The following is a 15287-nucleotide window of genomic DNA, read 5'->3' as shown; positions in this document are numbered from 1 at the left end:
TCCCCCCTGTGCTGCTGAGCAGGGGGGAAGAGGCAGAAGAGTTGGGAGTGAAGTTGAGCCTGGGAAGAAGGGGGTGAGGGGAAGGTGGTTTTAGTTTTGGTTTTGTTTCTCACTATCCTCTCTTTTTAATTGGCAATAAATTTAATTAATCTTCCCCCAGTCCATCTTGCCCATGGTTATTGGTGAGTGATCTCCCTGTCCTTATCTCAACCCACAAGCTTTTTTGTCATTTTTTCTACCCCTGTCTTGCTGAGGAGGGAGAGGGAGAGTGAGAGAGCAGCTTGGTGGGCACCTGGCAACCAACCAAGGTTAACCCACCACAGTCCTTTTTTCCTAAAGGACTAAACAAAAAACCCCAAACACTAGACCAACTTCATGGTGCTTTAAGGAAGAAAGCTCTACCCTACACAGTTCTACTGTTTGCATTTCATGTAGAGGTACTACTGTAAATTGGTAACTTCTCTGAAGATGTTTATGCTGTATGGGGAGATCCTGTTCCATATGTGAAACACATTGGAAAAGGCACTTCATATCTGTAACCACATCAAAAGTAACCCTTTTATTAAGGCATCTATGGGGAGGAAGAGAGAGACACCTTGCTGAAATACTTATCCTAAGTAATAGTTATTAATTCATGGAGCAGACTTCCACCTTCCCAATATCCTTACAGGGCCTTCTTCAGCAATGCAAGATCCCACACCTGCCATTTCTCTGGCTGTAAGAAGTAACAGCATGCCATGGAAAATTTTCCATCTACTTTGTTGGGTTTTTTTCCATTATGGAAAGAAGAAAAACAAAAAGCAGATATAGCTTTTAGGTCTGAATTCAAACAAGAAAAGCTAAAGATAATGCCCTGTAGACACATATTTAGCTAACAGTCGCAAGAGCATTCCAGATGCCTTTAGAAGACCTTGAACAGAATAAACAAGACAAAAAAAGAAAGATGCCAATTAGAAGAACACAGGCGCGCATTCCACGATAAAGGGAACTTGGCACGAAGAACCTCAATTCGGCAGTTTATCTTGACCAATTAGACTGAGACAAGTTTCGCATGTTTTAGTTGGTATAACCAATTATGTCCTATGTTTATGCGCGTGTACAGTGTTGATATAACCAATCATATTTTATGCTTGTGCGCGTGTACAGTGACTTTGCAGAATATGTGACTATAAGTATGTGTGTGTTTAGGCAATAAAGGGTCGTCTGTCATCTGCTTTCAACTTTACAGGCGTCTGTCTACTTCAATCTCCTCAATGCCCGAAATTTAAATCTGTTCCTTAGCATTTCCTGTACAGTAAAGCATATAAAAAAAGTTACATTATCTTAATGCAAAAGGAAATAATGAAACTGAAGATAAAACTTTACAACCATAAGTTTGCCATGTATTTGCCATCACATACTTTATACTGAAACTCTATCCTCATTCTTTTGCCTGATTTATGAATAAAAGTACATTAAATATACCACACACAGAAAGCCTCATGGCATTTAAGTGAGCCAATTATTTATATAATCAAGGGGATGATCAATGACAATCAACTTGTTAACTCTGAGTCATGTTAAGAATTGTATGTGGTCAAATACACTGTTAAATAAAAAGTAGAAATAGTCAATAGCAACATCTAGAAGCTAAAATTACTAAATATCTTAATTTGATTTTTATTTTAAGAAATGCATGTAAAAGAGCATAACAATTTATATATGTTTTATCATGCAATTCTGTGTGTCATGCAGTTGCATAAACAAAGTAAAGTTTTAAATCAGTTACATGGTTTAACATTACATCTTCCATTCTCAGTTGGTGGGAGATACCTGAACTGGAAGAAAGCTCATCTATTATCCTATAGACACAGAGTAAAATATGCTTCATATATCAGTCTGAAGTGCCAAACCTGCTTCTGAATAATTTAGAATAAAAAAAAAAATTATAGCTGAAATAGAATGCCTGTGAAGCTGTAATATTTAGGTTTAGAATATATGATTATTCAAAAACACATTTTCAAAGGGTCAAATACCAGCAAGGTCTCAGGATGTAGTCAGGGCTTCTTAACTTCATTACGTCCTTATACACCACAACCAACCCCATCATCTGACAGTTCATCAACCTTAGAGCAACTGGTTGAAAACACCACAGGAAGCTTGTTCTTCCTCCAAATTTCAGGTTTGCACAGAATCCGATGGAACCCACTATTGTGGGGCCATAATCCTAGCTAGACATTTAAGAGATAAGAGTTAAGTAATTCTTAGTCACCTAGCTACTTTTGTTTACTCATTTGTTTATATGTTCTTTCTTATGCCCTAACTAAGAAGTCCCCATCATTTGGTAAACTTGTCAGGGGCAAGGTATATCTTCCTATAACAGCATATTTATGTACAAGTTAAACACATATCAGTTTAACAGCCAAATGTTAAATAAGGACTAGTATCATGTTAAGCAATCACATTGCCTTCTTGGAAGATGGGTATATTGTTTGTAAGCATTTGCCACTTTAAATTTAAAAGACCAAATGACCAAAATCCAAAGTGTTCTGCACCTATATTCATATTCTTTTTGCCAAGGGATATGTACCACACTGTTTGCACCAAAATTTGTCTATTTATCTATTATCTATTTATCACACTTTGTCAGTACCCACTCTTACTAAACAGCCTTCCCCCTCTTTGAATGTTTAATGAGCCTCAATGGAAATAGTGCTCCTGAATGATTATAGACCCTATATAAATTATTAACAGAATAAAGCTTAGTTTTGAATACAGGCTCATATCCCACCTGTGGACAATTTACATGATACAGTTCATGATTTTATAGAACAATGAGGGGTTTTTCATTCCATACTTTCCTCCTCAGATCTACTGAGATAAATTATTTAAACAAGCCTTTGTCCAGACTAAAAAAGCAAATGAATGCAAGAGAGATCATCAGAATCACTAAGTACTAGTATCAGCATGGTTATCCTTCCTAAAATACTCTCACCCTGACAGTATTGCAAATCTGGACACATTCTCCTCAAATATCCAATTCCAAGGTGCATTCACAAAACAACAAAAAAAACCCAAAACCCAAAACCCCAAACCAAACAAGCTTTTTATGATGCAGTTGAGTTGATTTTACTTTAATACAAAAAGGTAGAAAAATGATAGTTTTGATGCTTTAAAACAGTTCCACGATTAAAAAAATAAAATTCATCCTGGCACATGAAGGCCCAAGAACATGCCCTTGTTCCCTTATCAGAAGTATATATAGTGGCAGCAGTAATAACTTATCCCTTGAGTGTTAGTACTAGCTGACTGATGAGATGCACATTATACATTTCTGATATAAACAATTTTTATGTATTATTCAGCAGTGAAGATAGCTTCTTCCAAGTCAACATGTGCTATGCGCTCTGTACTTTTGTTTCTCCTTGGGAAGGGTAAGTCTGGCATATGTGACATCCATATTTGGATACAGACCCTGACAACTCTGCCCAGGCCTGCTGGCGAAGATTTGAACAAAACAATGTAGTCAGTATACTGGCTGTATTAAAACAGATCCACTAGAAATAACTTTCGTAGCCAAAAGGGGAAAAAAAACCAAACAAACCAAAACCCACAAAAAAACCCCAACCACAAACATTTAAAGTTCACTGCTAATATTTCCTTCATTCCCTTTAAGCACATTGTTGTTTGCCAACATCTTTGGTCATCAAGTAGTTACCTGTATTCCAGCTGTTCATGCTTCTCTGACCTCAACGAGCCATCTTAAACAAGTCAGTATGTCAAAATAAGAAACAAGGAGATTAGACAGACATGTTTAAGCAAAAACACATCTATACAACCCTAGTATTAACTTTGTACCCCAACCTCCACAGGGCCACTTTCAAGTTACAGCAATAACTAAAACCAATGAACTATCACAAAAAGTATTTCCTTCTGTACATGATTTTTATTATTTACATAATACAATAGAGCACAGATGCCGGATAGTGCGATTATGTGCAATACCTAAGTATGAACTATCTGTACATGTTTGCATATCTGATAACTAAATTGAAAGAACAAAGTTAAAGCAAAGCCTGATGCTTTTAATAGTGAACTAAAAAACTAAGACTGAACACTGCAATAAAAGTCAGAAGTAGCATCTTGTGTACATACACAACTATTTACAGATGAGAAGAGGCATTACTACAACACTAGTCTACACTATACTTAATTATATAAAAAACCCCACAAGTTTCATACATCACAAAAAACCCTTCCATTATAACATAGAAGTGATATTACCAGACAAGCATCAGTGAACTATACTGCCCTTTCTAGTTATTATACAAAGCTGTAGATAATGGAGCCCATGCAATACACCCAAGAACACTACAGTTCTACACCAAAGTACAATTAAAAAATGATAAAGCAGCCCTCCAAGAGTGGTTCCAGCTCCCACTTAAGTCTACAGGAGTCACGTTGGGTATGGTTTTCCATACCCAACAATTGTTGCATGTGCAATTGTTACTTTTTTTTTAAATTTTAAAAAAGCTCCTAATATTCTTTTCAACCCAGAACACACTGCATTTAAGAAGTACATGAATAATAAACTGCTCAAATACTTCTGCAACTTACACAGACGCATATGTCACTTGATAGAGCTGCTGTGTTATGTTCAAAAAACCCACACATATGTAGCTTCTGTTTTGTAAGTCAATCTTAGCACAATATTGTGCTACACAACATTTTTAGCTATGCAAGGAAAAGCAGACAACTGTTTCAGGCCAGTTCTTAAGTTTCTAACAGGACATTTCCTTTGGGAAACTATTTTCATGATTCTAAAGTTAATGTAATCTGTTCCAAAATAGTTTTCTTCTCATACATATCTGATTCTTTCCATTTTTCCCATTGCAATTGTTAAATGACTTTTTTTTAAATATGGCACCACCACTCATCTTACTGGAAAGGAGAGCCCTCTACGTGGCTTACATTCTGCTGGAAAACAATGGAGTGTGGAAACTAAAAGTAGAACAAGATTTTAAATGATAGAAGTAGACTGCCAACCTTTCTGACATATCCTTCTCCCAAACAGGCACATAGTCTTTGGCTAGTGTTATACACCCTGAACATCAAAAAAGGCAGATCTGCTGCAAACATGCAGATAGTATGCATCTGTTCAGCACATGTGAACTAGAGCCTGTCCTCTGTGCATGTGTATTCCTGTGCAGGTTCTGATCATCCAGTTATACTGAGGAGAACATATACATTTTCAAGGGCTGTATCTATCCAATTCTGCCTGTAACAAACACCCAAACATTCTGAAATATCATTAAGACAGACAAGGCTAAAATTAAAACTTTGGAGAACAAAGGAAAATGGTCATGCACCTGCTCTTTAATGCTTTCCTAGGGTATATTAAAATAAAACAAATAAAAGTCAGTCTTTTCACAAGTAAGCTAGTTTATATTCTCTGGATTTTTTCAGCCACCACAACTGGATTCTCTTTCCTGATTTTTGCTGCAGCTTCTGCTTTGTAATCATATGGGCAGTTATGCTTGTCAGAATAACGGTGAAGTCCACAAAATAAGTTTCCACATCGGCAATCAAATCCTGTACAAAGGAAAAGCAACATCACTAGGAAGCTTCAGACTTAAGCAATCTATAAATTAAGGGCTTAGTCAGTACAAAGGGGGCACGTGCATCTCCTTTAACGAACAGAATAAGTGAAATGAATATTTCCAAATATCAGCTTTATTAAGGGATCTAACATTATGGATTTTGAAACAGCAAGCAAGTTTAATGGCTACAGATATTTCAACAAATTTAATCTAGTAAGAGACAACTAATCATATAGATCTGTTCAATATTGACAAAGTGCTCTCATACCTGTAAGGCCAACCTTCTTTCTGCACATGAAACATCTGTTCTTCTTTGGTTTAGGTAGTTCAGAAGCTTTCTCTTCACTCTGTGAAGTACTAGGTTGAGAAACTGATGGGCTTGGTTGAGTAACAACTGTTAAAGCAAGCAAAAGAAATAAAGGTTAATTTTTTCCTTTTATTGACTTCACTTAACTACTCGGTAGCATGCTTGTATTTATTAACAGTTAATTCTCCTCTACTAAGACCCTGAAGTTTATGGTCTGAAGTACTAATAGAATACCTATTCTACTTAACTTCCCTTTTATCTCTACAGAAAACAATCAAGTTTTCCCCACTGTTCCATCATCTAGAAGATACAGGATACCTAGCGTTATCACCTGTATATACCCGTATAGGTGTAAAGGCTTAGAAAGCACTCCAGAAGTTCCATGTACACACAACATTAAAAGTTGTATGATCTAGTTTAAATTAATCCAAAACAATAACAATATTGTCACAGTTAAAGTTGTTGAACAGAGGGGATACTTGTGGAAAAGAGTCAATAGAAACATATTTTAGAAACAAATGACATACAGTAATGCTTTTTTGTCATAGTACCAAGTTACTCTGCCACTATACTCACCAAGTCAGATGATCTAAAACCTCAGAGTCAACCAGAACAGCTAACATTCTTGAGCTTCAAACCACTGGTTCTGCGATATATCAAGCATACTACTACAAACCACACAGCTCAAAAGAGCCCTTGTTTCAGACACTTTTTTCAGTAATTTAAAGAAAAAAAAAAAGTTTATATTTACATTGGATATCTGTATCCTAGTACTATATTCAACCTTAATGATCAAGCAGGTAGGGTCAAAATTACTTATTTTTCAATTGCCTTTGTCATGAACACTTTTGGTCAAATTTGTCACATTTTACTCAGTTTCTCTGCAGGATAAAAATGGGTCATTTTGTGAACTTCTGTGGATCTGTTAAGTTTCTTTGAAAAATTAAATTTTTCATCAGTTGTTTTTAAAATCCTTTTTATACTCAAATTAGTGCAGAGGAAAGTCAAGGGAGGTGTTTTTGTATACAAACTTTAACACATACAACCCGAGGAGTCTGTTCTTGTTCAGTTTTCCTAGACACTCAGTTGTATGATTACATCCATTGTTTTAAAAGATAATGAGCAAACTATAAAATACACTCTATAATTAATGATTGAGAGCATAGGCTTAAAGGACTAATTTGTAACCAACTTTATGCACACAAATAGGATTTCTTAGTTGAGATCCTTTTGGATCAGTAAGCATTGCATTCTGTAAGAAGTGGATTTTTCCAGACATCATGAACCCCTTATAGTTAACTTTTTATTATCTTTACTATTAATACTTGCTCTTTTAAATTTTTATTTGTATTATGTTCATATGCCTATTACTACTAACACAAAGCCTCACAAATCCAAGCCCCATTTCACAATTCATTGTGAAAGTTAGAGAGCCTCCAGTCAGTAGTTCATATTCCAGACTGCAAACAAGATTCAGAAGTGACAAACTTTCAGAGGTAACAAGGAACTTTCAGTGCTCGTACCCAAAAAGTTTTATACAGGAAAACAGTATTTTCTTATACAATATTATAACTGTAACAGTTCTAAGGAACAACTCAAACTCTTTACTATCTTTATTTGACATATTCTATAGATTTTTCTAGAAAGTGTGAAGAGTTCAGTGTCAACACTATTTTGCCAAGTCTGAGGATAACAATAACATCCAGTCTTGGATATATAATACTTTTTCCATATTTAAGCATGCTATTGGTAAAAAGCAAAGATATGGCATGACAATCATTACTGCTATTAATACTTTTCAGAGTAGTTGCCACAGCTGCTTTTTTTTTAAATTAAAGAAAACAATTCCTTTGTCTTGACAATTAATATTTTCTAGATGAATAGATATAATCCTTTAAACTTGTCTTTAAACCCTAAGGAAAGTACTGTTCAGTATCAGATAATCTAGTTGAGAGCCTGTGACCAAAAAAATCAGGTTAAAAAACACTGACACCACAGTGTAAGCCTGTTGGATACCACACACTTTAGCTGACAGGCATTAGCTATGGCATTAAGAATTTGACTAAACATCTCCTAAACCAAGAAGCATGGTCAAGCTCCTTTTAGATTTGTTATACTGCCAGTCTGTTTAAAAAGAAATGCTAGTTGCAAGCCATGGCAGATGGAAAAAGGGAACCTTCCGAATCTCTCCCCCATCCCACTCTGGGGGAGCGAGCGAGCAGCTGTGTGCTGCTTAGCTGCCTACCAGGGTTAAAACACAACAGGCCTTTTTGGTGCCCAATGAGGGACTCAAAGGGTTTGAGATGATGACAGATTTGATTAGAATGTGCTAGATCAAGTTTATAGCTGTTACTGCTGTTTACCTATTAATCAGCAGGCTCCTGTGCTTGCCATGGGGCTTGCTTGCCTCACTGTATATTAGAGTCTAGTGCTCGTTAGTGGCTGCTTTTTGCTTTTGTTGCTTGCTGTACCGCTTATCATCTTACTCTACTGTGCCTGGAAACATTTTGATAACAGCAATGGCCATGCACATGGGCTGGCAGATGGCCAGGGCATTGCTGCTGTTCCTGTGCTGCTGTACTGGACAGGCTGGAACTCTGTGTGAAGTCAAGTCAAAGGGACTGTGACCTGTGGACAAGTCCACGCGGGAGCAGGACACCCTGAAGCATCTGTGGCCATGGATATGTCCATGCCACAGCAGGTATACCTCTGAAGGGACTGTGGCCCAAGGATAAGTCCACACTGGAGAAGGTACACCTCGAAGCATCTGTGGCTGTGGATAAGTTCGCGACACAGCAGGTACACTCCTGAAGGGACTGTGGCCCATGGAGAAGGCCACGCTGGAACAGGTGCACCTCAAAGTGACTGTGGCTGTGGATAAGTCTATGCCACAGCAGGTATACCCCTGATGAGACTGTGGCTCATAGATAAGGCTCCACTTGGAGCAGGTACACCCCTAAGGGTGCACCCAAATCCAAGTCAGAGCAGGGGTAAGGGGAGGAATTCATTGCAATGTTAAACCCTATGGCCTGGTACAAAGGGACCAAGGGTGGAGATTGTAATGGATATACCTTTAAACTGTTGTAACCTGGGATTTGAGTTGCACATTATAGGAAGTACTATAGCAGGAACCACTCAGACCAATGGAGGAAAAACCTCACAAGAAGCAGTGCGAGTGCAGCAGTGACCCAATCTGAGCTCAATGAACCATCAAGGCAAAGAGATAGTCCAGTAGATCATTCCGTATCACAAAACAAAGATTAAAACCAAATCCATCTAAGGGAAAATGTTACCAACTACTACAAATGTACTTTCTCCTCCATATAAACTGGCAAGTGTTCACTGCCGCAACCAGCAACATAGGAACTAGAAAGCAGTGATAACAATCTTAAGTGCAAAGGCCCATTTCCCAAAAGAGCTGCTGAATAGAATCCTTCCCCCCTTCTAGAGCTCGACGATTGTGATAAGGTTGAGTGCTTATGGGTAAGGATGAGAGGGAAGGCCAACAAGGCAGATATCGTGCTGGGAGTCTGTTACAGACCACCCAAGCAGGTTGAAGAGACAGATGAAACATTCTACAACCGGCTGGCAGTAGTCTCTCAATCGTGTGCCCTTGTTCGCGTGGGGTACTTCAACTTTCCGGGCGTCTGCTGGAAATACAACACGGCAGAGAGTAAGCAGTCTAGGGGGTTCCTGGAGTGTGTGGAAGATAACTTCCTGACACAGCTGCTAGGTGTGGCAGTACATTCCCCACCCCACCCCCCATCCTGCCAGCAGGAAACAAAATTTCTCCAGGAAGGGAGAAGGGGAAGGAAACCCTGGAGGCTGCAGGTTGAAATCTGAACTGGCCAATCGAGATGCGCCAGGTACACCGAGGTGACCCTCCTAGCCAATAGAATTAAATGACCACAGGTCAGATTCAACAGGGGTATAAATGGGGTCCCGCCAGAGGACACATTGGCAGTCCTCCTCAGAGCAGCGGGTCTGCAGTCGGGGACTCCCCCTCGGGCCGGGGCACCGCCCGAGGTAACTCCTCGAGGGAGAGAGCCCTCAGCTTTTAGGTGAGCGATACGCGCGTTTTGAGCCATCACTTTAAATCTTGGGGATTCTTAAGTCGGCCGTGTAGTATTAATTCTCTTTACATCATTGAGCCTGTGGTTTTATAAAATGTTACCGGACTTCTAACTAACTTTTGCTGAAGAATAAATCTGAGTTTTAGCACCTGTTGGATTTGGTTAGTCGTGCATCCATAACATTTTAAATTGGCGTAGTCGGCAGGATGGTGTTAATGGAGGAATTATTACGGAGGCACGGCTGCAGCCCTTCTCCCCCAGGTCTGGACTGGGCGAAGGAGAAGTGGTCCGACCCGGCAGCGGTCGTGGAGAGAGTAGAACTATGCCGCGGAAGTAGTTGAGACAGCAAAGGCAGTGTGTGTGCCGTCCTGGGCGCCTGCTTGATTCAAGCAGAGAACCGAAAGCGTGATTCTGCGAAAAGGCAAGTGGAAACAGATTGTCTGAAGGTGGACTTGGAGGAAAGGGACGTGCGGCCCCTTATTGAAACAGAAGGGCACGCGGGTCCGCACGGTGGGAGCCCCCGGAGCGCTGTTTGCACGGCCCCTTGGTTGGGACCCGAACTCGGCGAGTTGCAAGCTAAGTTTTCGTGCAAACCGGGTGAAACCGAACCTGAGTATTTGTGGAGAGTTTCTCTAACGGGGAGGATCGGATACTGTTGAGTGATGATGAAGCGAGAGGTTACTGGGGACCGGGAGTGTTTCTGAGGGCTGGACCGGCAAGTGATCAGTCGATAACGTCCCGAGTAGCTTACTGGGCTGGGGGTGTGGACCCCAAGGAGAGAGGAGAATCTGTTACTATCCGGGAAAAGGGACTGTCGGAGTTAACGGAGGGCAGCAGGAAGGTCCGCCCAGCGGGTTGTAAACCCCGCCCCGAGCGGTCTCGAACTCGGGGGGCCGTCGGGTCGGAACTACGATCCCGGAAGGGACGCTCTCTGGCGGAAGGCTCCGGCACTGGGGGCAGCCCGAGCCGTGCTGCACGGGCAGTCCGCCGGCGGCATCCGGGGGTGGGATTGCTGGAGGGGAAAGCTAGAGACCCAAGGGAAGCGCCAGCAACCCCGCCCCCTCGGGAAGAGAAACGGGACCCTTTCGCGGCACTGCGAGAGGAACTGAAGGGCTAAAAAACTAGAAGCTGCGGTTTGGGGTTCAGGCCGCCCAATTTGCATGGTGAATACCTGCCAATGGTCTGCTGATAAGGAGCCTTATATACACATTCCTGTGGGTCCAAGACGGATAAGTTTGTGTCCTGGTTTCAGCTGGGATAGAGTTAACTGTCTTCCTAGTAGCTGGTACAGTGCTATGTTTTGAGTTCAGAGCGAAGAATGTTGATAACACTGATGTTTTCAGTTGTTGCTCAGTAGTGTTTAGACTAATGTCAAGGATTTTTCAGCTTCTCATGCCCAGCCAGTGAGAAAGCTGGAGGGGCACAAGAAGTTGGCACAGGACACAGCCAGGGCAGCTGACCCAAACTGGCCAACGGTGTATTCCATACCATGTGACGTCACATCCAGTATAGGAACGGGGAAGTGGGGGGGCAGGGATTCGCCGCTCGGGGACTGGCTGGGTGTCGGTCGGCGGGTGGTGAGCAATTGCACTGCGCATCGTTTGTACATTCCAATCCTTTCATTATTGCTGTTGTCATTTTATGAGTGTTATCATTATCATTATTAGTTTCTTCTTTTCTGTTCTATTAAACCGTTCTTATCTCAACCCACGGGTTTTGCTTCTTTTCCCGATTTTCTCCCCCATCCCACTGGGTGGGGGGGAGTGAGTGAGCGGCTGTGTGGTGTTTAGTTGCTGGCTGGGGTTAAACCACGACAGTTTGGAATTCTTAATCGATACATGAGCCCAAATTAGTGTTTTAAATGATCTACAAGCTAGTGAGCTGGGAATTAGGCCATCAAGAAAGGCTATAAACATTAGAGGAGTAACAGGGGCGACAGAAAAATGCCCCATAGCTCGAACCCAACTTTGGCTACCTGGGGAAAAGAGAATGACAGCTGTGGAAGTGGCTTTAAGCCCCTATGAGGGAAATATACTGGGATTTGATGTGCTGGCAGGCAGACAATGGTATCTACCCAATGGTAGGGTGTGGAGCTTTGGGGGCAGGGGGGCAGAGACTTCATGTGAGAACATTGCAGGTTGATCCTGCACTACCGCAATCTAAGGTAACCTGTGTCCCTCAATACCCACTTCCAGCCACAGCCAAACGGGGCATTTCGGAAGTAATTAACGATCTGGAGAAAAGAGAGATCATCAGTTGCACACATTCTCCTTATAATTCTCCTGTTTGGCCAGTCCGTAAATCAGATGGAAGGTGGCGACTAACAATTGATTATAAAAGATTGAACAGTAATACCCCACCATTAACTTCTGCCATCCCAAGTATTACCTCAGTGATTGCCCACCCTCTCTATGACTTGCTCCGAAAAAACAGAAAACGGGATTGGACGTTGCAACATACGGAAGCCCTTAACACTCTGAAAGATGAGCTTAAGGCTTATCAGAGACTAGGTCCATTGCACCCACGAGATCCATTAAGGGTGGAATGGGGATTTGCCGCACATGCCTCATACTGTGGCGTGTTTCAAAAGGGGCCACAGGGACCAGCCAGGCCTTTATTATTCTCTTCCACTGCATTCAAAGAGATAGAGCAGCGATATTCAGATTGGGAAAAGGGGTTCCTCTCCCTCACTAGAGCAGTTAAAGAGGCTGAAAAGCTGTGTACCTCACAGGATGTTATAGTACAGGGTCCTTTCCCTCTCTTAAATTCAATCCTCAGTGGGTCGCCTCCTCCAGAGGGAGTAGCCCAAAAGGCCACAGTAAGGAAATGGTATGTATACCTAGAAGGGATAAGCCAATTGCTCCCACTAAAGGAGGGTCCGATTCCAGTTTTCAAACTACAGCAACCTGTAAACCCTGACCCAGCCTTGCTGGGTCAACCGTATAAACCTTCTCCGATTGAGGAGGCACCCAAATTCATGGCAGGCTCAGATGTGCAGGGAGTGTGGTTCACAGATGCATCTGCCTGTCGAGTGGGATCAGAGTGGCAATATAAAGCAGTGGCGTTGGAGATAGGTACTGGGAAGACAGTCGAGGAAGAGGGTGAAGGTAGTGCACAAATAGGAGAACTACGGGCTTTATTACTGGCCGTAGAGAATGGTGCTACCATCGTCTATACTGACTCTTCTGCAACCTTTAAGGGTGCTACAGAGTGGATATGTCAGTGGGAATCTAGTAAGTGGGAAGTAGGTCATGCGAAAGTGTGGAGGACAGAGGACTGGCAATAGGGAGATCCTGACCTTTGAAGGTGGGATGGGTGAAGGGACATGCTTGGGATGGAACCCCAGCTGCAAAATGGAATCAGCAGGTGGACCACCTGGCCCAAATCAGGATGGTCACCAGTGAGAAGGAAGATTGGGCAGAATGGTTGCATATCAAATGAGGCCACTCAGGGAAAGCAGATCTCTATTATGAATGCCGATCTCGGGGTTGGCCAGTGTCTATGAAAACCTGTGAAGCAATTCTTACAGCTTACCCACAATGCCGAATAAGGCTTAAAGCTAATCACCCAAACCAAGCTCCGGCCCAGCATATCAGACAAGGCAAGGCTCTTTGGAGCATGTGGCAGGTTGATTACATTGGTCTTCTGAGACCATCTCATGGGAGCGGAAAGACTCAACACATCAGTGCCCAGTGGATAATCCCAGACTTCTAACCCTGTGACCCGGTTTTAAGACTGAGGCCTAGTTTGTGCTTTTTTACAGGACCATGAAGGAACGAGTCATTCCAGTCCTTTTGCTGACAGCGATGACGGTGACAGGCGTGGATGGTGAAGATCTGGATGATAATGTCATGGCAAAATGATGGACATTAATATATCGCGAGTCCTTGAGCTCACATGAGAGCAATGTAACAATTATAGTTGGAGGTTCAGATTGGATGGGGGAGGAGGTTATACTCATGTTGTTTATAGTTGGTCACCAAGTGCAGTAAATACTAGTTCAGTATGAGACACCAGATGTGACTATATCCTCCAACTAACCCATGGGATCACGGGGTGGAGTTGGAATGGTACTACGCTATGCCCTGAAATTCCGTGGGGGCAACTGTGTATGGTACTCGAGGAACATCGATAGAGCACCCTAGAACTGAGTTTACAGCTATCAATCTTAGCCAATGCTACATCTAACAATTCGGGGACTCAAACAATCAGTTATAACATATTGGTAAAATGACTATCAAAAATTGGGCTGTATTGGATTAGATGCCAAAGAAAGAGAAGGGTATATGTAAAGTTTTGAACATGTCAATGGACAACTGCTGTGTTCACTCCAAATGTGTCAATGTGGCTTCAAGACTAAATCAACGAGAGAATACGGCAAGAGACTCAGAGGCAATTGCTTCTGCCCCAGGGACCAACTGGTTGGGAAAAGTTTTGATATGTTCGGATTTTTTTCTTTCACGGGGTGGGCGACCAGCCTTCTCTAATCTTTAATAATGCTTGTAGTTATGATTACTGTAATCTACATTGCAATAAGTTCTATCAAACGCTTGGTAGTGAAGCCTGTACTAACGGTTAAGTATACTCCTTTAAACTGTCCATACAGTGGATATTCCTGTGTTCGATATTCCACTTTAGTTCTAGACCAGAAGGGAACGATGACCCACAATGAGCGTCAAACTCGCCAAACTGCACCCCCTTTTAACTTTGGAGGCAAGAGGTGACTGTACCACCACTCCAAAGAAACCAGTCGAATCATGACTCTGGTCACGGCGTGGATTGTGGCAGTACATTTCCCACCCCACCCCCCATCCCGCCAGCAGGAAACAAAACTTCTCCAGGCAGGGAGAAGGGGAAGGAAACCCTGGAGGCTGCAGGTTGAAATCTGAACTGGCCAATCGAGATGCGCCAGGTACACTGAGGTGACCCTCCTAGCCAACAGGGATTAAATGACCACAGGTCAGATTCAACAGGGGTATAAACGGGGTCCTGCCAGAGGACATGTTGGAATCAGTCCTCCTCGGAGCAGCGGGTCTGCAGTCAGGGACTCCCCCTCGGGTCGGGGCACCGCCCGAGGTAACTCCTCGAGGGAGAGAGCCCTCAGCTTTTAGGTGAGTGATACGCGTGTTTTGAGCCATGACTTTAAATCTTGGGGATTCTTAAGTCGGCCGTGTAGTATTAATTCTCTTTACATCATTGAGCCTGTGGTTTTATAAAACGTTACCGGACTTCTAACTAACTTTTGCTGAAGAACAGATCTGAGTTTTAGCACCTGTTGGATTTGGTTAGTCGTGCATCCATAAGAGTAGGTGAGCCTACCAGGGGAGG

The 15287-nt window shown here is 42.2% G+C and overlaps 1 protein-coding gene across 6 annotated transcripts in view; it reads right to left on the bottom strand.

Moving 5' to 3' along the window:
* LOC128136242 (AN1-type zinc finger protein 5-like) overlaps positions 1-15287 on the bottom strand; it is a 258027-nt gene that overhangs the window by 2130 nt on the left and 240610 nt on the right. For 2 of the 6 annotated variants that reach the window (XM_052775494.1, XM_052775492.1), the window contains 2 exons: positions 5848-5973; positions 1290-5571 (listed from right to left, as the gene is read on the bottom strand). In XM_052775494.1, coding sequence (XP_052631454.1) covers positions 5423-5571; positions 5848-5973 — 275 coding nt within the window. In that variant the 3' untranslated portion in view covers positions 1290-5422. Of the gene's footprint in view, positions 1-1289; positions 5572-5847; positions 5974-15287 lie in introns of those variants that run through there. The other 4 variants (XM_052775496.1, XM_052775495.1, XR_008233292.1 and 1 more) reach the window with 3 other exon arrangements.

Source organism: Harpia harpyja, chromosome W, assembly GCF_026419915.1.
Source record: "Harpia harpyja isolate bHarHar1 chromosome W, bHarHar1 primary haplotype, whole genome shotgun sequence".
In the NCBI taxonomy this organism is placed as follows: domain Eukaryota; kingdom Metazoa; phylum Chordata; class Aves; order Accipitriformes; family Accipitridae; genus Harpia; species Harpia harpyja.
Note: the sequence above shows the minus strand (reverse complement) of the source record. Positions and strands in the feature narration are given on the sequence as shown.